The 24,660-nt window shown below is 51.3% G+C and overlaps 1 protein-coding gene across 7 annotated transcripts in view; it reads right to left on the bottom strand.

The window, feature by feature from the left end:
• ATCAY (ATCAY kinesin light chain interacting caytaxin) overlaps positions 1-24,660 on the bottom strand; it is a 112,039-nt gene that overhangs the window by 7,770 nt on the left and 79,609 nt on the right. For 3 of the 7 annotated variants that reach the window (XM_077979519.1, XM_015122484.3, XM_077979515.1), the window contains 9 exons: positions 15,440-15,498; positions 14,112-14,333; positions 11,731-11,916; positions 11,199-11,301; positions 9,653-9,784; positions 8,384-8,470; positions 3,926-4,024; positions 1,462-1,497; positions 372-443 (listed from right to left, as the gene is read on the bottom strand). In XM_077979519.1, the coding sequence (XP_077835645.1) occupies positions 372-443; positions 1,462-1,497; positions 3,926-4,024; positions 8,384-8,470; positions 9,653-9,784; positions 11,199-11,301; positions 11,731-11,916; positions 14,112-14,333; positions 15,440-15,498 (996 nt within the window). Of the gene's footprint in view, positions 1-335; positions 444-1,461; positions 1,529-3,882; positions 4,025-8,383; positions 8,471-9,652; positions 9,785-11,198; positions 11,302-11,730; positions 11,917-14,111; positions 14,334-15,439; positions 15,499-24,660 lie in introns of all 7 variants that reach the window. The other 4 variants (XR_013409586.1, XM_077979517.1, XM_077979518.1 and 1 more) reach the window with 4 other exon arrangements.

Raw genomic sequence — 24,660 nt, 5'->3', positions numbered from 1 at the left:
ACTGAGTGCAGTGGTGCTATCTCGGCTCACTGCAACCTCTGTCTCCTGGATTCAAGTGAATCTCCTGCCTCAGCCTCCCAAGTAGCTGGGATTACAGACACCCACCACCACACCCAGCTAATTTTTGTATTTTTAGTAGAGATGAGGTTTCACCATGCTGGCCAGGCTGGTCTCGAACTCCTGACCTCATGTGATCCGCCTGCCTTGGCCTTCCAAAGTGCTGGGATTACAGGCGTGAGCCACCACGCCCAGCCACTTAGTTCCATTTTCTGTCCCTGAACAAGGACCCGCCTCCTACTTAGCCTCCCCCAAGGGACTAGGCAGCCTCCCGTGACTGTCAGCTCTCTGCCCATAGTCCCCTGCACACCTACCTGTTTTCCACTGGTGCCACCTCTGGCTTCTCTTCAGATCTGGGCATCACAAACTCCGGCTGGGGCCTCGCGCTGTGGAGAGAGAACGAGGTGATGAGGGTGACCAGCCTGGCCAGGCCAAGGGGCTCTCGGCTAGTACTGGCCTCTCTGATTTTCCTGTCCCTGGGACCTGTTTTCCGAACCAGTGAGACGTTCCCCACCTTTCTATTTGAGAAAACTTCTGGGACCAAGACTCTGTCTTATTTGCCTCTGTTTCCCTTCAAAGCTGACATCGGATCTAGCATGATAAAGGCTGTTTTTTTTTGCTTTGAAACAGGGTCTTGCTCTGTTGCCCAGGCTGTAGTGCAATGGTACAATCATGGCTCACTGCAGCCTCCACTTCCTGGGCTCAAGCAGTCCTCCCAATTCAGTCTTCCTACAAGTAGCTGAACTACAGGCGCATGCCACCACACCTGGCTAATTTTTATTTATTTATTTTTTTTGAGACAGAGTCTTGCTCTGTCACCCACGCTGGAGTGCCATGGCACGATCTCGGCTCACTGCAACCTCCGCCGCCGGGTTCAAGTTCTTCTCCTGTCTCAGCCTCCCAAGTAGCTGGGATTTCAGGCACGCACCACCACGCCTGGCTAATTTTTGTATTTTTGGTAGAGATGGGGTTATTCCATGTTGCCCAGGCTGGTCTCCAACTCCTGCCCTCACATGATCCTCCTGCCTCAGCCTCCCAAAGTGCTGGGATTACAGCTTCCCAAAGGGCTGGGTGAGCCACTGAGGCCGTCCTGACTTTTATGCTTTATGGAGGGTGAAGTCTGTGCTCAACCTTTTTTTTGCCAAGGGTCCCTCATCTTGCACAATAACCTCCAAGGTGGTTGTTAGCATTTTATTTGCTTAATGTAACCTTGCAGCTAAATGTGGGAGCCAGGATTTGAACCCAGGTCTGAGTTTAACGTCCTTGCCAGAGGGGTAGCATCTTAAGCCCTGCACAGGACAACGGTCCCTGCTGCCTGGAAGTCACTGGGTTTTCCTAACTGAGAGTCCAGCTCAGCCCCCCACTGCCCCGACCCAGCCCCAGCAGACGCCACTCTGCACACACCTCTCCCTCCTGGCCTTCAGTCTTTCCTCTTCGTATCTGAAAGAAAGAAAAATATGTCAGAGACGACCTTTCTTTTTCCCCTGAGATACACTTTCTGGGGGAATTCCTTTTCCTTTTCAAGCAGAGAAACAAGCTCTCTTTTTTCTTTCTTTTCTTCTTCTTCTTTTTTATTTTCTTCTTCTTTTTCTTTTTTTTTTTTTTTTTTTGAGATGGAGTCTTGCACTGTCGCCCAGACTGGAATGCAGTGGCGCGATTTGGCTCACTGCAACCTCCATCTCCTCGGTTTGAGTGATTCTCCTGCCTGAGCCTCCCAAGTAGCTGGGACTACAGGCACCTGCTACCACGCCCAGCTAATTTTTTGTATTTTTAGTAGGGATGGGGTTTGACTATGTTGGCCTGGCCGGTCTCAAACTCCTGACCTTGTGATCCACCCACCTCGGCCTCCCAAAGTGCTGGGATTACAGGCATGAGCCACTGCACCTGGCCCATAGGTGCATTTTTTATTATAAATGTTTATGTGTTGGCCGGGCACGGTGCCTTACTCCTGTAATCCCAGCACTTTGGGAGGCTGAAGCGGGTGGATCATCTGAGCTCAGGAGTTTGAGACCAGCGTGACCAACATGGTGAAACCTTATCTCTACTAAAAATACAAAAATTAGCTGGGCATGGTGGCAGGCGCCTGTAATCCCAGCTACTTGGGAGGCTGAGGCACAAGAATTGCTTGAACCTAGAAGCCGGAGGACATGGTGAGCCGAGACTGCGCCATTGCACTCCAGCCTGGGTGACAGAGCAAGACTCCGTCTCAAAACAAACAAGCAACAACAAAAAACAGGCCGGGCACAGTGGCTCATGCCTGTAATCCTAGCACTTTGGGAGGCTGAGGCGGGCAGATCACCTGAGGTCAGGAGTTCAAGACCAGCCTGGTGAACATGGAGAAACCCTGTCTTTACTAAAAATACAAAAAATAAAAATAAAAAATAGCCGGGCATGGTGGTGCATGCCTATAATCCCAGCCACTTGGGAGGTTGAGGCAGGAGAATTGCTTGAACCTGGGAGGGCGAGGTCGTGGTGAGCCGAGATGGCACCATTGCACTCCAGCCTGGGCAACAAAAGCAAAACTCCTTCTCAAATAAATAAATAAATAAAATTAAAATAAAAAAAGAAATGGCTAACATGGCAAGTTCAATGTTACGTGTATTTTACCACAATAAAAAAAATGTATGTTTAAGGAGATTTTTGCAGCATGAACCTAGAGGAGGTATTGATGATGTAACGTTCAGTGAAAAAAGAACGGGACTTGATACTGCCCATCCCTTCCCCAAGCTCCAGGTCCCTGAGGGGCTCCAGGAAATAAATTGGTGGATTCCAGTCCCCCCATTCCAAGTCTGCGTTTCCCCTCATTGCTGGCTCCTGGCAGCCAGGGGGACCCAGTAGGGGGGTGTTGGAGTGGTATTCTTTGACTGTATCTCCACCCAAATCTTTTTTTTTTTTTTTTTGAGATGGAGTTTCACTCTTGTTACCCAGGTTGGAATGCAATGGTGCGATATTGGCTCACCGCAACCTCTGCCTCCCGGGTTCAAGCGATTCTCCTGTCTCAGCCTCCTGAGTAGCTGGGATTACAGGCGTGCGCCACCACACGTGGCTAATTTTTGTATTTTTAGGAGAGACGGGGTTTCACCATCTTGGCCAGGCTAGTCTCGAACTCCTGACCTCAGGTGATCTGCCCGTCTCAGACTCTCAAAGTGCTGGGATTACAGGCGTGAGCCACCTTGCCTGGTCTCTCCACCTGAACCTCATCTTGAATTGTAGCTCCCATAATTCCCTCGTGTTGTGGGAGGGACCTGGTGGGAGGTCACTGAATCACGGGGGCAGGTCTTTCCTGTGCTATTCTCGTGATAGTGAGTAAATCTCACGAGATCTGATGGTTTTATAAAGGGGAATTTCCCTGCACAAATTGCCTTCTCTTGTCTGCCGCCATGGGAGATACGCGCCTTCCACCATGACTGGGAGCTACACCTCCCCCAAGCCTTATGGAACTGTGAGTCCCTTACCTTAAACCTCTTTTTTTAATTAATTTATTTTTTTGAGACGGAGTCTCTCTCTGTCGCCCAGGCTGGGGTGCAGTGGGGCGATCTCGGCTCACTGCAAGCTCCGCCTCCCGGGTTCACGCCATTCTCCTGCCTCAGCCTCCCAAGTAGCTGGGACTACAGGCGCCGCCACCTCGCCGGGCTAGTTTTTTGGTATTTTTAGTAGAGACGGGGTTTCACAGTGTTAGCCAGGATGGTCTCCATCTCCTGACCTCGTGATCCGCCCGTCTCGGCCTCCCAAAGTGCTGGGATTACAGGCGTGAGCCACCGCGCCCGGCCCCTTAAACCTCTTTTGTAAATTGCCCTGTCTCAGGTAGGTCTTTATCAGCAGCACGAAAATGGACTAATACGGCGGGGAGGACTGTGGGGCCACTTACTGCAGGACGCAGTCTGGGATCTGGACGTGTTCCATGGGGATGAGTTGCTCCAGGTCTTCCAAGCTGTGCACGTACTGGATCTTGTTGATGAACTTCACGCTGGCAAGGGGAGAAGGAGAGAGAGGTCTGAAATGCAACCCGTGGGGTGGGGGTTACCTAGGTCCAGACAGAGCCGTGGCGACAGGGATGCCCACAGGACCCCACTCCAGGATGCCCCAGGGCAGATGACGATACCTCCCTTGCGCCCGATGACAGCCTTAATTCTCCTGCACCCCATGTATGGGGTGGAGACCCCGGGTCTGCCCCGAGGCCCTTGCAAGCAGGGCCATGCACTCGACATGGGTTCTTGCAATGAGGATCTTATTGGAAGGAAGTCAGGAGGCGGGGAGATGGTCTTAGGCTCTACAGGCTGTTTTACCATCATCTAAAAGTTGCTCGTCTGTGTTACTTTTCCCCAAGAATGCTTTCCCTCCATGTCACTGCACAGGACGGCACAGCCAACACTCAGTTGGGCACAAGAAGGGGGCACGTGGGGCTGCCAATTGATTCTCGTTTTTTTTTTTTTTTTTCTTGAGACAGAGTCTCGTTCTGTCACCCAGGCTGGAGTGCAGCGGTGCTATCTCGGCTCACTGCAACCTCCGCCTCCCAGGTTCAAGCGATTTCCCCTGCCTCAGCCTCCGGAGTAGCTGGGACTACAGGCATATACCACCACTCCCGGCCAATGTTGTATTTTTAGTGGAGATGGGGTTTCATCATGTTGGCCAGGCTGGTCTCCAACTCCTAACCTCACATGATCTGCCCGCTTCTACCTCCCAAAGTGCAGTCATGAGCCACCCCGCCTGGCCCAATTCTCTGTTCTTTAGGGATGAATGGTTCTTTCCTGTCCAGCCCTGAGCTCTGGCCATCTGGTACCACGTGGTGTTTCGTCACCAGCACATCATGGTATTCTTTTTTTTTTTTTTTAGAGACAGAGTCTCACTCTGTCACCCAGGTTGGAGTGCAGTGGTGCAATCATGGCTCACTGCAGTCTTGGCCTCCTGGGCTCAAGTGATCCTCCTCCCTCAGTCTCCGAGTAGCTGGGATCACAGGTGCGTGTCACCAGGCCTGGCTAATTAAAAAAATTTTTTTTGTAGAGATGGAGGTCTCGCTCTGTTGCCCAGACTCGTCTTCAACTCCTGGCCTCAAGCGATCCTCCTGCCTTAGCCTCTCAAAGTGCTGAGATTAGAGGTGTGAGCCACCGTGCCTGGTGTTTTATGTGTATCTTTAGAGGTTAAAGATTTATTTAAATTATTTATTTATTTATTTTTGAGACAGAGTCTTATCCTGTAGCCCAGGCTGGAGTGCAATGGCGCAATCTCAACTCACTGCAACCTCTGCCTCCAGGGTTCAAGCGATTCTCCTGCCTCAGCCTCCCGAGTAGCTGGGATTACAGGCATGCGCCACCATGCCTGGCTGATTTTTGTATTTTTAGTAGAGATGGGGTTTCACCATGTTGGCCAGGCTGGTCTCGAAGTCCTGACCTCAGGTGATCCACCCATCTTGGCCTCCCAAAGTGCTGGGATTACAGGCTGAGCCATCGCGCCCGGCCACATGCCGAATGTTTAGATCATCGTGGCACAAATAGAAATTTCCTTTTCTTTTCTTTTCTTTTTTTTTTGAGACGGAGTCTGGCTCTGTCGCCCAGGCTGGAGTGCAGTGGCTGGATCTCAGCTCACTGCAAGCTCCGCCTCCCGGGTTCACGCCATTCTCCTGCCTCAGCCTCCCGAGTAGGTGGGACTACAGGCGCCCGCCACCTCGCCTGGCCAGTTTTTTTTTGTATTTTTTTAGTAGAGACGGGGTTTCACCGTGTTAGCCAGGATGGTCTTGATCTCCTGACCTCATGATCCGCCCGTCTCGGCCTCCCAAAGTGCTGGGATTACAGGCTTGAGCCACCGCGCCCGGCCAGAAATTTCCTTTTCATTTATATAATCATGAAACCTCAGGGTTGTATAGGAGCCCATAATCAGCCTCCAGTCTTGTTGGCTTTTAAATGGGGATAGCTTACAGCTCCTTCCCCCTTTGTAGAGTCAAAAATTACATCTTCGCCGGGCGCGGTGGCTCAAGCCTGTAATCCCAGCACTTTGGGAGGCCGAGACGGGCGGATCACGAGGTCAGGAGATCGAGACCATCCTGGCTAACACGATGAAACCCCGTCTCTACTAAAAAATACAAAAAACTAGCCGGGCGAGGTGGCAGGCGCCTGTAGTCCCAGCTACTTGGGAGGCTGAGGTAGGAGAGTGGTGTGAACCCGGGAGGCGGAGCTTGCAGTGAGCTGAGATCCGGCCACTGCACTCCAGCCTGGGCGACAGAGCGAGACTCCGTCTCAAAAAAAAAAAAAAAAAAAAAAAAAAAAAAATTACATCTTCAACATTCTCCATGGCCAAATAAACCAAAAGTGATAGAATTTAATTCTTTTATTATTTATTTATTTATTTATTTTGGAGACAGAGTCTTGCTCTGTTACCTAGACTGGAGTGCAGTGGCCCAATCTCAGCTCACTGCAACCTCTGTCTCCCAGGCTCAAGCAATTCTTGTGCCTCAGCCTCCCGAGTAGCTAGGACTACAGGCGTGAGCCACCACTAATTTTTGTCATTTTTAGTAGAGATGGGGTTTTGCTGTGTTGGCCAGGCTGGTCTGGAACTCCTGACCTCAAGTGATCCACCTGCCTCAGCCTCCCAAAATGCTAGGATTACAGGCCTGAGTCACCACACCCGGCCGTATTAAAAAAAATTTTTTTTTTTTGTAGAGACAGGGTATTGCTATGTTGCCCAGGCTGGTCTTGAACTCCCGGGCTCAAGTGATTCTCTCATTTCGACCTTCCAAAGTGTTGGGATTACAGGCATGAGCCATGGCGCCCTGTGAAGAATAGAATTATTGGGTTGGTGCAAGAGTGATTGTAGTTTTTGTAATGAAAAGTGTGGCAAGAACTCCCATTATTTTTGCACCAACCCAATATCTACATTAAAGGCAAAGGTGGGCTGGGCGCGGTGGCTCAAGCCTGTAATCCCAGCACTTTGGGAGGCCAAGACGGGCGGATCATGAGGTCAGGAGATCGAGATCATCCTGGCGAACACGGTGAAACCCCGTCTCTACTAAAAATACAAAAAACTAGCCGGGCGAGGTGGCGGGCGCCTGTAGTCCCAGCTACTCGGGAGGCTGAGGCAGGAGAATGGCGTAAACCTGGGAGGTGGAGCTTGCGGTGAGCTGAGATCCGGCCACTGCACTCCAGCCTGGGCGACAGAGCGAGACTCCGTCTCAAAAAAAAAAAAAAAAAAAAAAGGCAAAGGCAATCTATGTTTCTGAATTCTGGAATATAGAGGAGAAAGTGCAATTCTCTTAGACTGAAATGCGTGTTTGCCATTTTGCCTGCGTGATTCATTATTAGTGCAAATGATCCATAATTAGTGTATTCCTCATCTCATTTTGCTAATATGTAAATAAACCCCTTCAGGGTACTTAGCAGTCCTTGAAAACAGCATGTTCAAAGAGTCTGCCTTGAAAATCGTGCCTGCTGTGAATGTGTCCTGTCGTCTCTTTCACTCATCCCAGATTTGTAACTGGGAACATGAACATTAGGAATCTTTATTCAATTCAGTGTTTTGCATCAGATTAAATTAAATTTGCATGACATTTTATTGGATTGAATAAGGCATTTAACATGCCTAATTTTATTTCCCTTGATCTGTTTTACTCTATGCTTAACGTAGTAACTATGATACACATTATAGAATATATATAGTTTTACATTTTAAATTTGTTGTTAATTAATCATATTATTTATTTATGTATATATATCTTTTATTTTTAGAGACAGGGTTTTGCTCTGTCTCCCAGGCTCACTGCAGCCTCTACCTCCTGGGCTCAAGTGATCCTCCTGCCTCAGCCTCCTGAGTAGCTGGGACTACAGGCGTGTGATGCCATGCATGGCTGATTTTCTTTTGAGACAGGGTCTCACTCGGTCACCCAGGCTGGAGTACAGTGGCTTGATCACGGCTCATTGCAGCCTTGACCTCCTGGGCTCAAGCCATCCTCCCACATGAGCCTCCCAAGTAGCTGAAACTACAGGTGCACACCACCATGTCCTGCTAATTTTTGTATTTTTTGTAGAGATGGGGGTTTTGCTATGTTGCTCAGGCTGGCCTTAAACGATCCTCCCACCTCAGCCTTCTGAGTAGCTGGGATTACAGGTGTGAGCCACGGTGCCTGGCTGTGTGCAATTTAAAACTGTTTAAAGCAATAATACGTATCATCATAGAGAAGCTGGAACATGCAGATCAAACACACACATGGATGCACACACACACAGATGCACACACACGTACACATGTGCACACACAGATGCACACACAAATGCATGCATACACACACACTCACACACACTCAGGCCACCAGACTCGGGTTGTAGCCTCCTCATCTTACCTGATGAAAGGGCGAGAGATGGCCAGCACAGTCCGAATGAACCACGAGGGGTGGACGATGATCAAGGACTTCAGGTTTTTCCGCAATCTGTGTGGGGCCGCAAAGGAAGCAAGATGGGCTCCTGGGGCGAGCCCTCGGGAGGGAGGAGTTGGGTGGGACGGGAGAGCCACAGGCAAGCATTCGTCACTTTGCTCATTTCACATGTGGTCTCCAGGTACCTGTCAAATCCCTGCCCCCATCCAAGACATGGGGGTCCCATGGTGGGATAAAGACACACCCTTTGAGTCCCTAAGACCCCAAGGTGGATGAGGTAGATAGAGACCTCGTGGTGCAGAGCAGGTGAACCAGGTTGGCAGTTATTTGAGCAGCCAAGATTGTATTTTCACCACCTAATGCCCTAGGAGGGACCAGCCTGTCCTTGGAGCCTCCCTCCACTAACCTGGGTGCAAGGACGGATTTGCTGGCTCAATTTTAATGTCACTCTGAGGCTATTTACGATAACCCCGGGTGGAAGCAGCCCTTGCCCATCAAGATGAATGGAATGGACAAACCACATGTGGTACGTCCATGCAATGGAATATTATGCAGCCATGAAAAGGAAGGAGGCTCTGACACAGCCTACAATGTGGATGCACCCTGAGGACGTCACACTCAGTGAGGAAAGCCAGATACAAAAGGGCAAATCCTGTGTGATTCCAGTCCTAGGAGGTCCCTAGAGTCATCAGATTCACTGAGACAGAACGTAGGATGGGGGGTGCCAGGGCCTGGGGAGAAGGAATTGGGAGTGACTGTTTCATGGGGACAGAGACTTGCTCTGTCGCCCAGGCTGGAGTGCAGTGGCATGATCTTGGCTCACTGCATACTCCATCTCTTGGGTTCAAGTGATTCTCCTGCCTCAGCTTCCCAAGCAGCTGGGACTACAGGCATTCATCACCACGCCCAGCTAATTTTTGAATGTTTTTAGTAGAGATAGGATTTCACTATATGTTGGCCAGGCTGGTCTTGAACTCCTGACCTCAGGTGATCCGCCCACCTTGGCTTCCCAAAGTGCTGGGATTACAGGTGTGATCCCCCTCGCCCAGCCTATAAGTGTTTCTGTAGAGACAGGGTTTTGCTGTGTTGCCCAGGCTCGTCTCAAACTCCTGGGCTCAAGGGACCCTCCCACCTCAGCCTCTCGAAATGCTGGGATTCCAGGTGTGAGCCACCAAGGCCGGCCCCCTGTGTGATTTTCATGCCCCCGCTGTGCTTCCTGAGGCATCCCCACCTCACCTCCGATCGATCATCTGGTAGCACTTCTTCAGCCAGCCGATCCCCGGCATCCTTCGCCGGGGCGTGGCGCCGTTCAGGTACACGATCATGTAGTCCTCAGCCACCAGGAGCTCTAAGCTGCTGATGACGTACCTGCTCACGGGGCACAGAAGGCAGGGACCCAACATGGAGGGGTCCAGCGTCAGGACGCCTGTGGTGCCGACCCCACCTGCCTCCACCCCTGCCCTGGCTGGGCCAGCCGCACTGGTCCTGGTGTTGTCTGCTGTCCTGGCGGACTGCAGGGTGGGAGCGGACATGGATGATCCCAGCACACTCCACATGAGTGTCAGCGGGCAGCCTCCTAGGGCAGTTACCCTTTTATTGAGTCTTGCTTTTTTTTTTTTTTGAGATGAAGTTTCGTTCTTGTCGCCCAGGCTGGAGAACAGTGGTGCGATCTTGGCTCACTGCAACCTCCGCTTCCCGGGTTCAAGCGATTCTCCTGCCGCAGCCTCCCTAGTAGCTGGGATTAAAGGCACCTGCCACCAAGCCCAGCTAAGTTGTAGTATTTTTAGTAGAGACAGGGTTTCACTATGTTGGCCAGGCTGGTCTCTAGACCTTGCTTTTTTTTTTTTTTTTTTTTTTTTGAGACGGAGTCTCGTACTGTCACCCAGGCTGGAATACAGTGGTGCCATCTTGGCTCACTGCAACCCCCGCCTCCCGGGTTCAAGCGATTCTCCTGCCTCAGCCTCCCAAGTAGCTGGGACCACAGGCGCCCGCTAATATGCCTGGCTAATTTTTGTATTTTTAGTAGAGATGGGGTTTCACCATGTTGGCCAGGTTGGTCTCAAATTCCTGGACTCAAGCGATCCTCCCACCTCAGCCTCCCAAACTGCAGGGATTACAGACGTGAGGCCTTGTGCCCGGCTTGAAGATGGAAATCTTACTAATAACAATGATAAGAGTTGTCATGATTGATGAGCTCTTCATATCAGCTATCAGGTGCTGTGTGCGTATTGCCTGTATCTGTCATCATAAAATGACACCTGTGTGTCTTTGGGCAAGTGACTCAACCTCTCTGTGCTCAGGGTGCTCACCCGTAGAATGGAGGGAATGGCGTCTGCCTTACAGGGCTGTGGTCAGGGTGGGATGTGTTAGCAGATGGGAACCCCTTAGCCCACGGCTGCCACAGAGTAACTGCTCAGTAAATGATAGACAAGAGGACGAAAAGGAGGAAGAGGAGAAAAGAAGAGAGAGGAAGGGGAGGAGGAAAAGGAAGAGGAGGAGAGGGAGGAAGGGGAGGGGGAGGAGGAAGGGGAGGGGGAGGAAGGAAGAAGGGGAGGAGGAGGAAGAGGAGGAGGACGGTGAGGAGAACAGGGTGGCCCAGAAGGAAAGCCACTGTGAGCCTCAGGGCCAGCAGGGACTCAGATCAAGGTCTGTGGCCGCCACGCCCTTCCTTGGTGCCAGGCAGGCTTCCTAGGCCCACAATGCAATCCTTGCAACCTGGTGCCCCTGCGTCCAGGGAGGCGTCAGAGCTGGCCCAAGGCTGCCCACGCGGGCGGGGACTCACAGGAAGAGGTTCTCCATGATGTAGTGGTAGTTGGGGAGGCTGCTGTCTGGAAGGAAGCAGGCTGCGAAGACGATGATGGCGTTGAGGCCTTCGCCATAGTACCCTGCGGAGAGGCAGCTGGTCGGCAACGTCAGACTCCTCTCCCAGCCCTGAGCTGCCTCCTGCGCACCACCCACCACGTCCCGGTGCCCACACGCTCGGGAGGGCAAGGCGCTAAGCCACAATAGCCAGTGACCCCTCAGCCAGTCGGTGCCCACACGCTCCGGAGGGCAAGGCTCTGAGCCACAGTAGCCAGTGACCCCTCAGCCAGTCTCTGCCTTTGTTGGGGAATGACAGTGACCAGGCAGGAGCACTGCGCCTGCCTGGCCATGCACACCTTGCCCATAGTCCGTCCACCCCAAGCGAGTTGACGGCTTAACATCCCAGTGCATCAGACAAAGAGACTGAGGTTCAGAGAGGGGCACTGACGAGCCTCCTGATGCCCCACGGGCCGGGCTGGAGCCCCAAGGGGGCGCCAAGGGGCAGGTCTCACCTCCGTGGGTGACCACTTTCATGTAAGGCCGGATCATGTGCAGGTCTATACGGTGTTCTTGCTCCCCGATGATCACCGTCCGCCACAGGCGCCCGTTGGCGGCACCGCCGTCCTCCGTCGTGCCGTCCCCAAATAGATCTGCGCTGTCCCCGGGCATGTTCTTGGCGGTGGCCACGGGGGTGTCATCTAGAAGCAGGAGGGGAAGAGTCGCATGGATGCGAGTCCAGATACCTCCCGCCCTCCCACTCAGCCTTCCTTCCCCTCTCCCGTGTCCCTTGGTGCCGGAACCCACACGTCCTTCTCTTCTCCCCACCTGGCTGCCCTGCTGACCCATTTTCCTCTCCCACTCCCGCTTCAAGGCCTGGCTCAAATGCCGCCTCCTCCAGGAAGCCTTTCTGGACATTCCCTTTGCTGGCCTCCCAGGGTGCTCTGTTGGTTAAGGACCTGTGTCCTGGAGCTTCTCAGAGCTGGTGAACGCATCTGCTTCATCAAACCACGAGGGCACTCGGGACATGCGTGCCTGGGTTCTACTCTCCCAGGAGCCTGGCACACAGAGAGCGGTCCTCATGCCTCAGCCTCCCAGATACCTGGGACTACAGTTGGGCACCACCACACCCAGCTAATTTTTGTATTTTTGTAGAGATAAGGTTTCGATATGTTGCCCAGGCTGGTCTCAAACTCCTGGCCTTAAGCAATCCTCCTACCCTGGCCTCCCGAAGCTCTGGGATTACAGGCATGAGACACTGCATTGTCCTGAATTCCTTTTTTTTTTTTTTTTTTGAGACAGAGTCTCGCTCTGTCGCCCAGGCTGGAGTGCAGTGGCCAGATCTCAGCTCACTGCAAGCTCCGCCTCCCGGGTTTACGACATTCTCCTGCCTCAGCCTCCCGAGTAGCTGGGACTACAGGCGCCTGCCACCTCACCCGGCTAGTTTTTTGTATTTTTTAGTAGAGACGGGGTTTCACCGTGTTAGGATGGTCTCGATCTCCTGACCTCGTGATCCACCCGTCTTGGCCTCCCAAAGTGCTGAGATTACAGGCTTGAGCCACCGTGCTGGCCGGTCCTTAATTCTTTTCTTTCTTTTTCTCTCTCTTTCCTTCCTTTCCTTCTTTCTTTCTCTCTCTCTCCCTCCCTCCTTCCCTTTCTTTTTTTTTCTTTTTTTTGTTTTTGAGACAGAGTCTCATTCTGTCGCCCAGGCTGGAGAGCAGTGGTGTGATATTGGCTCACTGCAAACTCCACCTACCGGGTTCACGCCATTCTCCTGCCTCAGCCTCCCGAGTAGCTGGGATTACAGGCACCTGCCACCACGCCCGGCTAACTTTTTGTATTTTTAGTAGAGACGGGGTGTCACCGTGTTAGCCAGGATGGTCTCGATCTGACCTCGCGATCTGCCTGCCTTAGCCTCCCAAAGTGCTGGGATTACAGGCGTGAGCCATGGCGCCCAGCCCCACCTTGCTCTCTTTTTAAAAAATTTTATTTTTAGGCCGGGCGCGGTGGCTCAAGCCTATAATCCCAGCACTTTGGGAGGCCGAGGCGGGTGGATCACGAGGTCAGGAGATCGAGACCATCCTGGCTAACACGGTGAAACCCCGTCTCTACTAAAAATACAAAAAACTAGCTGGGCGTGGTGGCGGGCGCCTGTAGTCCCAGCTACTCGGAGGCTGAGGCAGGAGAATGGCGTGAACCTGGGAGGCGGAGCTTGCAGTGAGCCGAGATCGCGCCACTGCACTCCAGCCTGGGCGACACAGCGAGACTCCGTCTCAAAAAAAAAAAAAAAAAAAAAAATTTTATTTTTGAGACAGGGTCTCACTCTTTTTTAAATATTTTATTTTATTTTATTTTATTTATTTTATTTTATTATTTTATTTTATTTTATTTTATTTTTTTGAGATGGAGTCTCGCTCTGTCGCCCAGGCCGGACTGCAGTGGCATGATCTCGGCTCAGTGCAAGCTCCGCCTCCCAGGTTCACGCCATTCTCCTGCCTCAGCCTCCCGAGTCACTGGGACTACAGGTGCCCACTACCATGCCTGGCTAATTTTTTGTATTTTTAGTAGAGACAGGGTGTTACCGTGTTAGCCACGGTGATCATGAGGTCGATCTCCTGACCTTGTGATCCACCCGCCTCGGCCTCCCAAAGTGCTGGGATTATAGGCATGAGCCACCGCGCCCAGCAAAAATTTTATTTTTAAGACAGGGTCCCATTCTGTTGTCCAGGCTGGAGTGCAGTGGCATGATCACGTCTCACTGCAGCCTTGATCTCCTGGATTTAAGGCTAGACAGCTTAGAGCCCCTGCCCCACTTGTGACTCTCTGAGCCTATAGGAATCCAGAGACAGAAAGGTGGGGGCCCTCCCGCAGGCCCCCGAGAGACCCCGAACTTTACCTTCCCACTCCAGTTCGTTGCCATTCCCCAGGAACTCCAGCGAGTCAGTCTCATCGGGGGTCTCGATGTCATCCACGTTAATATCCAGGTCATCAGGGGTATCCAAGAAGTCATCGGACAGCAGGGATCCCTCACTCTGATCCAGAGAAATGTTGATATCTGGGGCCACCAGCGTCTTCCTCTTACGATGCGCTCCGTTGAAGTTTAGCGTGTTGGGAGGAGCTGCAGGGAAATGAGAAACACGGAAAAAATCGTTGCTTTCTCTCTTTTACCTCCTCCCCGTTTTCCTACCTGGTGGAAGCTGTTTTATCATACAGGAATGGGGAAGAGAGGGTAGGCTCCCTTCTGTGTCCATGCCATTGTTGGGGGCGGGCAGAATTAAGCAGGCATCATCCTGACGGGGTGAATGTTATAACCACTGTCCTGTGGGCAGGGGCGGGGCACTTGCCTCAGAGATTAAAGATGGATGCTTGGACATTGGGTAGACATGAGTTCAAAGCCTGACTTTGGCCTGGCTGCGGTGGCTCACGCCTGTAATCCCAGCACTTTGGGAGGCCAAGGCGGGCGGATCACCTGAGGTCAGGAGTTCGAGACCAGCCTGGCCAACATGACGAAACCCCGTCTCTACTAAAAATACAAAAATTAGCCAGTTGTGGTGGTGGGCACCTGTAATCCCAGCTACTTGGGAGGCTGAGGCAGGAGAATCACTTGAGCCCAGGAGGCAGAGGTTACAGTGAGCTGAGATCATAGCATTGCACTCCAGCCTGGGTGACAGAGCGAAACTCTATCTCAAAAATAAATAAATAAATAAATAAATAAATAAATAAAGGAAGGATCACGCCACTGCACTCCAGCCTGGATGACAGAGTTATGACCTGGTCTCCTAAAAAATGTGTATATTTGGGTCCAATATAATGTATTATACCTTAAAATGTGTATGTTTAGAGCTCTGGATAGCAGAGCCTCCCAGGGTGCCCTTGGCTGTGCTGACTTTGTGCCTCCAGGGCGCTTGGCATCACCTCATTTAATCCTTACATGCCCCCTCTGCGAGAAGCTCACTACCTACATTTAGTAGATGAGGCATTGGAGGCACAGAGAAGCTGAGTGACTAGCACAGGGACACACAGCAACACAGCGTGCTGGCTTCACGACAGCGCCATTGTCCACTGTGTCTCTCACCCACCACAGCCACTTCCACCGTAGACCCCAGGACGGAACATTCTGCCCACGGTGTGGCCTGTGACATTTCTACAGTTACAGCCCCAGGCAGGGCTGAAACCCAGAAGCACTGAGCCCATTTCTGCCCTTCTGTGGACGTGGAAACTTACAGGATGTGTCTTCTACTGGGCTGCCAAGCAATTCCACCCCCGTCTCTTCTGGGAGTGGCCTACGGACCCATCCAGGAATGGGCATCAGTCGCCGGGCACCAGAGATTCAGTCAGAGGACAGTGGAGTCGCCCAGACAGGTCCAGCCAGGCAAGTCAGACAAAAACAAAAGCAAAACGCAGTTAGTTCTGGAGAATCACTGGACTTAAATATATACATTTTTTTTGGAGACAGAGCCTCACTCTGTCACCCAGGCTGGAGTGCAGTAGCGTGATCATGGCTCACTACAGCCTCAACTTCCTATGCTCAAGAGATCCTCCTGCCTCAGCCTCCTGAGTAGCTGGGACTGCAGGCACACACCACCATGGCTAGCTAATTTTGTAGTTTTTTGTAGAGATGGGATCTCGCTATGTTTCCCACGCTGCTCTTGAACTCCTGGGTTCAAGCCATCTTCCCACCTTGGCCTCCCAAAGTGCTGGGATTACGGGCGTGAGCCACCACAAGCAGCACGTTTTTTCTTTTTCTTTTTGTTCGTTCATTCTTTTTTTTTTTTTTTTTTTGAGACAGAGTCTCGCTGTGTCACCCAGGCTGGATGGAGTACGATGGCGCAATCTCGGCTCACTGCAACCTCCGTCTCCCGGGTTCAAGCAATTCTTTTGCCTCAGCCTCCCAAGTGGCTGGGACTACAGGTGCCCGCCACCACGCCCGGCTAATTTTTGTATTTTTAGTAGGGACGGAGTTTCACCATATTGGCCAAGCTGGTCTCGAACTCATGACCTTGTGATTCACCCACCTTGGCCTCAAAGTGCTGGGATTACAGGCGTGATGGCCACTGCGCCTGGCCAGCATGTTTTTTCTTTAGCAGAGGAAGAAAATTATAATGCATCAGGGCTGAAGGGCTCCTTTTTTTTTTTTTTTTTTTTTTTGAGATGGAGTCTCGCTCTGTCGCCGGGGCTGGAGCGCAGTGGCCGGATCTCAGCTCACTGCAAGCTCTGCCTCCCGGGTTTACGCCATTCTCCTGCCTCAGCCTCCTGTGTAGCTGGGACTACAGGCGCCCACCACCTCGCCCGGCTAGTTTTTTGTATTTTTTTAGTAGAGACGGGGTTTCACCGTGTTCGCCAGGATGGTCTCGATCTCCTGACCTCGTGATCCGCCCGTCTCGGCCTCCCAAAGTGCTGGGATTACAGGCTTGAGCCACCGCGCCCGGCCAGGGCTCCTTTTAATCATCAAATTAATATTAAGATTTTTGGAGATTTTTGGATGGCTTGAGGAGAATGAAGGTTTTCCCCAGAGAGCACATGACTTCAAAAACTTGGAAATATGTTAAGAAGTTGAATTCTCTCTAGGGCAACCCTGCGAGATTTGGTCTCTGATGAGCTGTTGACTCTCAAATGCAGCAAAAAGTGTTAAAAATAAATAAATAAAAAACCCCACAAAAACCTGAGTCAACCAGAAGAGATCTCTGTGTCAATGGTGAACCAGTTTGTGCAACCAAATACATAATGCAATATTGATATCACCCAAGAGAGGAAATACATGTCTACGAGTCCATACGGATATAGATAAGTCACTGAACAAATAAACAGCGGAGAAGAGACACATTTCTTGTGCAGAAGAATTGAAAATAGTTTATGTACAGATCTGCCCTCAAGAAGACGAGGGATAGGCTGGGCACGGTGGGTGGTTCACGCTTGTAATCCCAGCACTTTGGGAGGCCGAGGCGGGCAGATCACGAGGTCAGGAGTTCGAGACCATCCTGGCTAACACGGTGAAACCCCGTCTCTACTAAAAAAATACAAAAAACTAGCCGGGCGAGGTGGCGGGCGCCTGTAGTCCCAGCTAGTCGGGAGGCTGAGGCAGGAGAATGGCGTGAACCCGGCAGGTGGAGCTTGCAGTGAGCTGAGATTGTGCCACTGCACTCCAGCCTGGGCAACAGAGCAAGACCCCATCTGAAAAAAAAAGAAGAATATGAAGGATAACTCTCTGTAGGCTGTGTGTAGTGATGTCATTCCAAAAAATACAGGATGGGCCGGGCGCAGTGACTCACGCCTGTAATCCTAGCACTTTGGGAGGCTGAGGTGGGAGGATCACTTGCGCTCAGGAGTTCGAGACCATCCTGGACAACATGGTGAAACCCCGTCTCTACTAAAAATACAAAAATTAGCCAGGTGTGGTGGAGGACACCTGTAATCCCAGCTACTCAGGAGGCTGAGGCAGGAGAATTGCTTGAACCCAGGAGGCGGAGGTTGCAGTGAGCCGAGATCGTGCCACTGCACTCCAGGCTGGGTGACAGAGCGAGATTACGTCTCAAAACAAACAAGCAAACAAAGAAAAATATCAAGGGCATCAAAACAAGAAAGACAGGGAGACCGCCACAGTCCAGAGGAGTGTCAGGAGATGTGATAACTAAATGTCATCTGGGATCCTGGATGGGGTTGTGGGGCAGAAGGAAAAGGACAGTAGGCCAGCCTGGGCAACACGGCAAAACTCCGTCTCTACAAAAAATACAAAGATTAGCTGGACATGGTGGTGCCTGTAGTCCCAGCTACGCTGGAGGCTGAGGTGGGAGGGCTGCTTCAGCCCGGGAGGTGGAGGCTACAGTGAGGTATGATCGCACCACTGCACTCCAGCCTGGATGACAGAGTGAGACCCTGTCTCTTAAAAAAAAAAAAAAAAAAAAAAAAAAAAAAAAAAAAACGAGAGAAAAGAAGAAAGCAAAAGAGGACATTAGGAAAAACTATGAAAATCTAAAAAAGCGTGGACTTTGGCAACTAATAACCAACATTGATCAATATCGTTATTGATCAGTGTTGGTTATCAATAACCAATCGTATCAATATTGATTCATCAATTGTGACAAATATAAAATATACACAGCTAATATAAGATGTTAATTATGGGAGAAAACAGGTGCCCAGTCTGCAGGAATTCTTGTACTAACTTTGCAACTTTTTCTTTTTTTTTATGAGACGGAAATGCTGGGATTATAGGGGTGAGCCACTGCACCTGGCCCCGGACCACTTCTTGAAGCCACAGCCCTTGCCGCCCGAGTTTGACCCAGGAGCTCTGGCTCTTTGGCTACCCTGGGAAATATTCCATTCCGGGCAGAACATTTTGCATGGAGCTGCCAGAGGTCCTAGCGGCAGGGCGTGCTGACTCAGGGAAGCCAGGCTACAGCTTAATTCATCTCTGTAACTCAACATTCCTGGCTCAGCTGCAAGGCAAGCTGTTTAGACAGGAAGGGCGGTGGAATGCGTGTTCCTTTCCTTTAAAAAAATGATTTATTGGCCGGGCGTGGTGGCTCATGTCTGTAATCCTGGCACTTTGGGAGGCCGAGGCGGGCAGATCACCTGAGGTCAGGAGTTCAAGACCAGCCTGGCCAAAATGGTGAAACCCAGTCTCTACTAAAAAATACAAAAATTATCTGGGCGTGGTGGTGCGTGCTTGCAGTCTCAGCCACTCGGGAGGCTAAGGCACGAGAGTCGTTTGAACCCTGGAGGTGGAGGTTGCAGTGAGCCGAGATCGCGCCATCGCACTCCAGCCTGGGCAACAAAGTGAGACTCTGTCTCAAAAAAAAAAAGATTTATTCCCCTCATTTCTGTTCCACTTAGGGCACGAGCTGGTAACCTTTTTGGGGCATAAACCTATTTACGCTTTTTCCCTCTCCCTTTCCCTCCCTCTCTTTTGCCCATTCACCCATGCATCAAATGTTTTTTTCCCTCTCTCTTTTCCTCCCTCTCTCTTTTCTCCATTCATCAAATGTTTTTGCGTAACCACTGCGTCTCCAGTGCATCTACGGGGCTTGGAGGTAAAGGAGGAATCAGATGTCACCCTCCTCCTGTTCATGGCAAAGATCAAAATGGAGCGGATTCCCAAAGGAAATGAAAACATCTGTTCACACGAAAACTCATACTTGAATGTTCATAGGAGCATAATTCATAAAAACCAAAAAGTGGAAACAATTCAAGAGTCCATTGACGGCCAGGCGCAGTAGCTCACGCCTGTCATCCCAGCGCTTTGGGAGGCCGAGGTGGGCAGATCATGAGGTCAAGAGATCGAGATCATCCTGGCCAACATGGTGAAACCTGTCTCTACTAAAAATACAAAAATTAGCTGGACGTGGTGGCACATGCCTATAATCCTAGCTACTTGGGAGGCTGAGGTAAGAGAATCGCCTGAACCCAGGAGGCGAAGTTTGCAGTGAGCCGAAATCGCACCACTACACTCCAGGCTGGGGACACAGTGAGACTCCATCTCAAAAACAAACAACCAGTCCATTAACAGCTGACTGAATCAACAAATGTGGTATATCCATTCAATGGAATACTATTTAGCCCTGAAAAGGAACGAGGCTCTGACACAGACCACAGCATGGATGCACCTTGAAGACATCATGCTCAGTGAGAGATGCCAGATACAAAAGGCCACACAGTGTGTGATTCCAGTTACATGAAATGTTGGCTGGGTGTGGTGGCTCATGCCTGTAATCCCAGCACTTTGAAAAGCTGAGGCGGGCAGGTTCCTTGAGCCCAGGACTTTGAGACCAGTCTGGGCAACATGACGAAAGCCCATCTCTACTAAAAATACAAAACAATTAGCTGGGTGTGGTGGTATATGTCTAGTTCCAAGTACTCAGGAGGCTGAGGCAGGAGGATTGCTCAAACTTGGGAGGTCAAGGCTGCAGTGAGCTATGATTGTACCACTGCACTCTACCTAGGTGAAAGAATGGCACCCTGCTCAAAAAAGAAAAGGAAAAAAAAAAGAGAGAGATGTTTAGAACACGTAAATTTTCACAGGACGTAGATATGTGGTCACCAGGGGTTGGGGGAGAGGGATGAAAATGGGGGTTGACTTAACGGAGTAGGATTTCCTCTCACGGTGATGAAAATGTCTTCAAATTAGATAGATGTGGGGTTGCAGAACATTATGAATGGACTCTGCCACTGAATCATGAGCTTTAAAACGATCAATTTTTAATTTTTTTTTTTTTTTGAGACGGAGTCTAACTCTGTTGCCCAGGCTGGAGTGCAGTGGCCAGATCTCAGCTCACTGCAAGCTCCGCCTCCCGGGTTCACACCATTATGCCTCAGCCTCCGGAGTAGCTGGGACCACAGGCGCCCGCCACCACACCCGGCTAATTTTTTCTATTTTTTAGTAGAGACGGGGTTTCACTCTGTTAGCCAGGATGGTCTCAATCTCCTGACCTCGTGATCCGCCCGTCTCAGCCTCCCAATGTGCTGGGATTACAGGTGTGAGCCACCGCGCCCGGCAATTTTTATTTTATTTTATTTTTTTGAGACGGAGTTGCTCTGTCGCCCAGGCTGGAGTGCAGTGGCATGATCTTGGCTCACTGCAAGCTCCGCCCCCTGGGTTCACGCCATTCTCCTGCCTCAGCCTCCCAAGTAGCTGGGACTACAGGTGCCTGCCGCCACGCCCGGCTGACTTTTTGTATTTTTAGGAGAGATGGGGTTTCACCGTGTTAGCTATGATGGTCTCAATCTCCTGACCTTGTAATCCGCCCGCCTCGGCCTCCCAAAGTGCTGGGATTACAGGTGTGAGCCACCGCGCCCGGCCACCCAGCTAATATAATAAAAAACATACTTTTTATATTTTTCTGCAGATGGGGTCTTGCAGGCTGGTCTTGAATTCCTGGGCTCAAGTGATCCTCCCGCCTCCGCCTCCCAAAGCACTGGGATTACAGGAGTGAGCCACTGTGCCTGTCTGGAAGTGACTTTTAAGTGTAGACTTTTAAGCATGACGTTGGCATCCTGCAGAGACCAGGCAAGAGCACTCCAGATGGAAGGCAGTGCAGAGTTCCAGGCTCTGGGACCGGAATAAGCTTGCCAAGTTCAAGGGCACATCAGAAAGCAGACCCAGGATGCCTGGCGCAGAGAGAGCAGTGGGGGAGGAGGGAGTGGTTGGAGGATGGAGGGTAAGGAGGGAGGGAGGGCCGGGCGCGGTGGCTCAAGCCTGTAATCCCAGCACTTTGGGAGGCCGAGACGGGCGGATCACGAGGTCAGGAGATCGAGACCATCCTGACTAACATGGTGAAACCCCGTCTCTACTAAAAATACAAAAAACTAGCTGGGCGCGGTGGCGGGCGCCTGTAGTCCCAGCTACATGGGAGGCTGAGGCAGGAGAACGGCATGAACCTGGGAGGCGGAGCTTGCAGTGAGCTGAGATCCGGCCACTGCACCCTAGCCTGGGCAACTGAGCGAGTCTCCGTCTCAAAAAAAAAAAAAAAGTTACAAGCAGCCAGGCATGGTGACTCACACCTGTAATCACAGCACTTTGGGAAGCTGAGGTGGGCGGATCACTTGAAGTCAGGAGTTCGAGACCAACCTGACCAATGTGGTGAAACCCCATCTCTGCTAAAGATATAAAAATTAGCTGGGCATGGTGGTGGGCGCCTGTAATCCCAGCTACTTGGGAGGCTGAGGCAGGAGAATTGCTTGAACCTGGAAAGTGGAGGTTGCAGCGAGCCGAGGTCACGTCATTGCACTCCAGCCTGGGCGTTACAGCGAGATTCTGTCTCAAATAAATAAACAAATAAAACCCCCCAAAAACCCAAAACGAAAAACAAAATGTTACGAGCAAGCAAACAAAACCGGCAGCCACTCAGTTGTGAGGGGAAGAGAGCAGAGGGAGCTGTGAGGCAACTCACACTGCACCTGACACTCCTCGGCTATGATGCCCTGGGCAAGCTCCTCCCCCAGTCCTCAGTTTCCCCACACAGCCTTCTTCAGTCCCTCAACCTGCTTCCACTGAGCCCAGGGCCTTTGCACATGCTGTCCTCTCTGCTTGGAATGCGGGGCCCCTACACCCCACCTCCTTCCCCGGCTCATCCCTCACCCTTCGCAGCCAGGAATCACAGCTCCCCTTCCCTCCCTGACCTGGTCAGAAGCACCATGAACCCAGCTGCCACCTTGCATTGGGTTGTGAGGCTATAAGGGACTGGTATACAGTCAGTGCATAGCATCAGAATGAATGAATGGAGAAATCGAGGCAGCAAGCAATCTCTGGACTGCCTTCAGCGCTAGCTCCGTAGCAGGCTGCAGAAGGGTGAGAGTGAAGGAAGATGCTAGAAGGAGGCCAGGCGCGGTGGCTCACACTTGTAATCCCAGCACTTTGGGAGGCCGAGGCAGGCAAATCACTTGAGGTAAGGAGTTCAAGACCAGCCTGACCAGCATGGTGAAACCTTGTCTCTAACGAAAATACAAAAATGAGTCAGGCGTGGTGGTGCGTACCTGTAACCCCAGCTACTTGGGAGGCTGAGGCATGAGAATTGCTTGAAACCGGGAAGCGGAGGTTGCAGTGAGCCGAGACTGCACCACTGCTCTCCAGCCTGGGTGATGGAGTGAGACTCTGTCTCAAAAAAAAAAAAAAAAAAAAAAAAGGGCTTGAAGGACAGAGGCCATGCAGAGCTCTGTCCGACATCCTTAGGGGAAGTACAAAGACCATTTCTGCAGTCCCCAGGGGAGGGGATGGCTGGGCTGGAAGAAATAGAATTGTGAGCTGTTTTGCAGCAGACAGAGGTGGTTATGTGTGGCCGCAGCTGGACCTGCACCGAGGAGCTGCACTCAGTCCCTCCGGAGACGAGGAAGACAGAGCCTCGTGGAGGAAGTGCCCTGTTGGCAAAGGCGTAGCTTGTGGGGCCCAGGCTGGCACAGCGAGGCCGCTGTCCTGCAAACGCAGAGCTGCTGCAGCGGGGGGGGGGGGGCCAGCAGCCTTGCAGCTGTAAGAAATCCACCAGAAGCACTCCCTCCTCCCGCTCCCGCTGGCCTCACCCCTTCCAGAACGGCCTCCAGCTCACATTTGCAGCTGCGCTCAGCCTCGGTCTTTGTCTCAAGAAGCCTTGGGTGAGACAAGAGCTTTTAAACTTATCGGCAGAGGCCGGGTGGGGTGGCTCACGCCTGTAATCCCAGCACTTTGGGAGACCGAGGCAGGCAGATCACTTGAGGTTGCGAGTTCGAGACCAGCCTGGCCAACATGTTGAAACTCCGTCTCTACCAAAAATACAAAAATAGCTGGGTGTGGTGGTGGGTGCCTGTAATCCCAGCTACTCGGGAGGCTGAGGTGGGAGAATTGCTTGAACCCGGGAGGTGGAGGTTGCAGTGAGCCGAGATTGTGCCACTGCACTCCAGCTTAGGTGACAGAGCAAGACTGTCTCAAAACAAACAAACAAAAAAATTATCAGTGGAGCTGGGCCTAATGGCTCATGCTTATAATCCCAGCACTTTGAGAGGCTGAGGTGGGCAGATCACCTGAGGTTGAGAGTTCGAGACCAGCCTGGCCAACATGGTGAGCCCTCGTCTCTACTAAAAATACAAAAATGAGCTAGGCGTGGTGGCGGGTGCCTGTAATCCAGCTACTTGGGAGGCTGAGGCAGGAGAATCAATTGAACCCGGGAGGCGGAGGTTGCAGTGAGCTGAGATCGCACACTGCACTCCAGCCTGGGTGACAGAGTGAGACTCTGTCTCAAAAAAAAAAAAAAAAAAAAAAAAGAAAAAAACATCAGTAGGGGGAAAGGGAGCTAATAATAATAGTAACACTGGAGATGATTATTTATTTGTGCTGCCTTCGTCATTTGCACAGCCCATGTCGGCTGTTTCATCGAAATTCCACAACCACCTGGTGTGCGGGAGATTATTGTCCCATTTTACAGATCAGAAAACAGAGGCACTGAGACGCCCAAAGAGGTAGCCCAGATGGCAGAGCAAACTTGCTGGGGAATTGGGATTTGAACCATGGGTGTCTGATCCCAAAGCTTATGTGCCTTTGTTTATGCTGTGCTGCTTGAAATGACATTATTTTAAAATTTTTATTATTTTTCTTAGAGATGCAGTCTTGCTCTGTTGTCCAGGCTGCAGTGCCGTGGTGTGATCATAGCTCATTGCTGCAATCTCCCAGGTCCAAACAATCCTCCTGCCTCAGCCTCCTGAGAAGCTGGAACTACAGGTGCACACCAGCATACCTGACTATTTTTATTTTATTTTATTTTATTTATTTATTTTGAGTCAGAGTCTCACTCTGTCACCCAGGCTGGAGTTCAGTGGTGCGATCTTGGCTCACTGCAACCTCCGCCTCCCGAGTTCGAGCAGTTCTCCTGCCTCAGCCTCCTGAGTAGCTGGGATTACAGGTGCCTGCCACCACGCCCAACTAATTTTTGTATTTTTAGTAGAGATGGGGTTTCGCCATATTGTCCAGGCTGGCCGCAAACTCC

This window comes from Macaca mulatta, chromosome 19 (genome assembly GCF_049350105.2).
Source record: "Macaca mulatta isolate MMU2019108-1 chromosome 19, T2T-MMU8v2.0, whole genome shotgun sequence".
NCBI classification, from domain to species: Eukaryota; Metazoa; Chordata; class Mammalia; order Primates; family Cercopithecidae; genus Macaca; species Macaca mulatta.
This window is presented reverse-complemented; position numbering and strand designations above follow the sequence as displayed.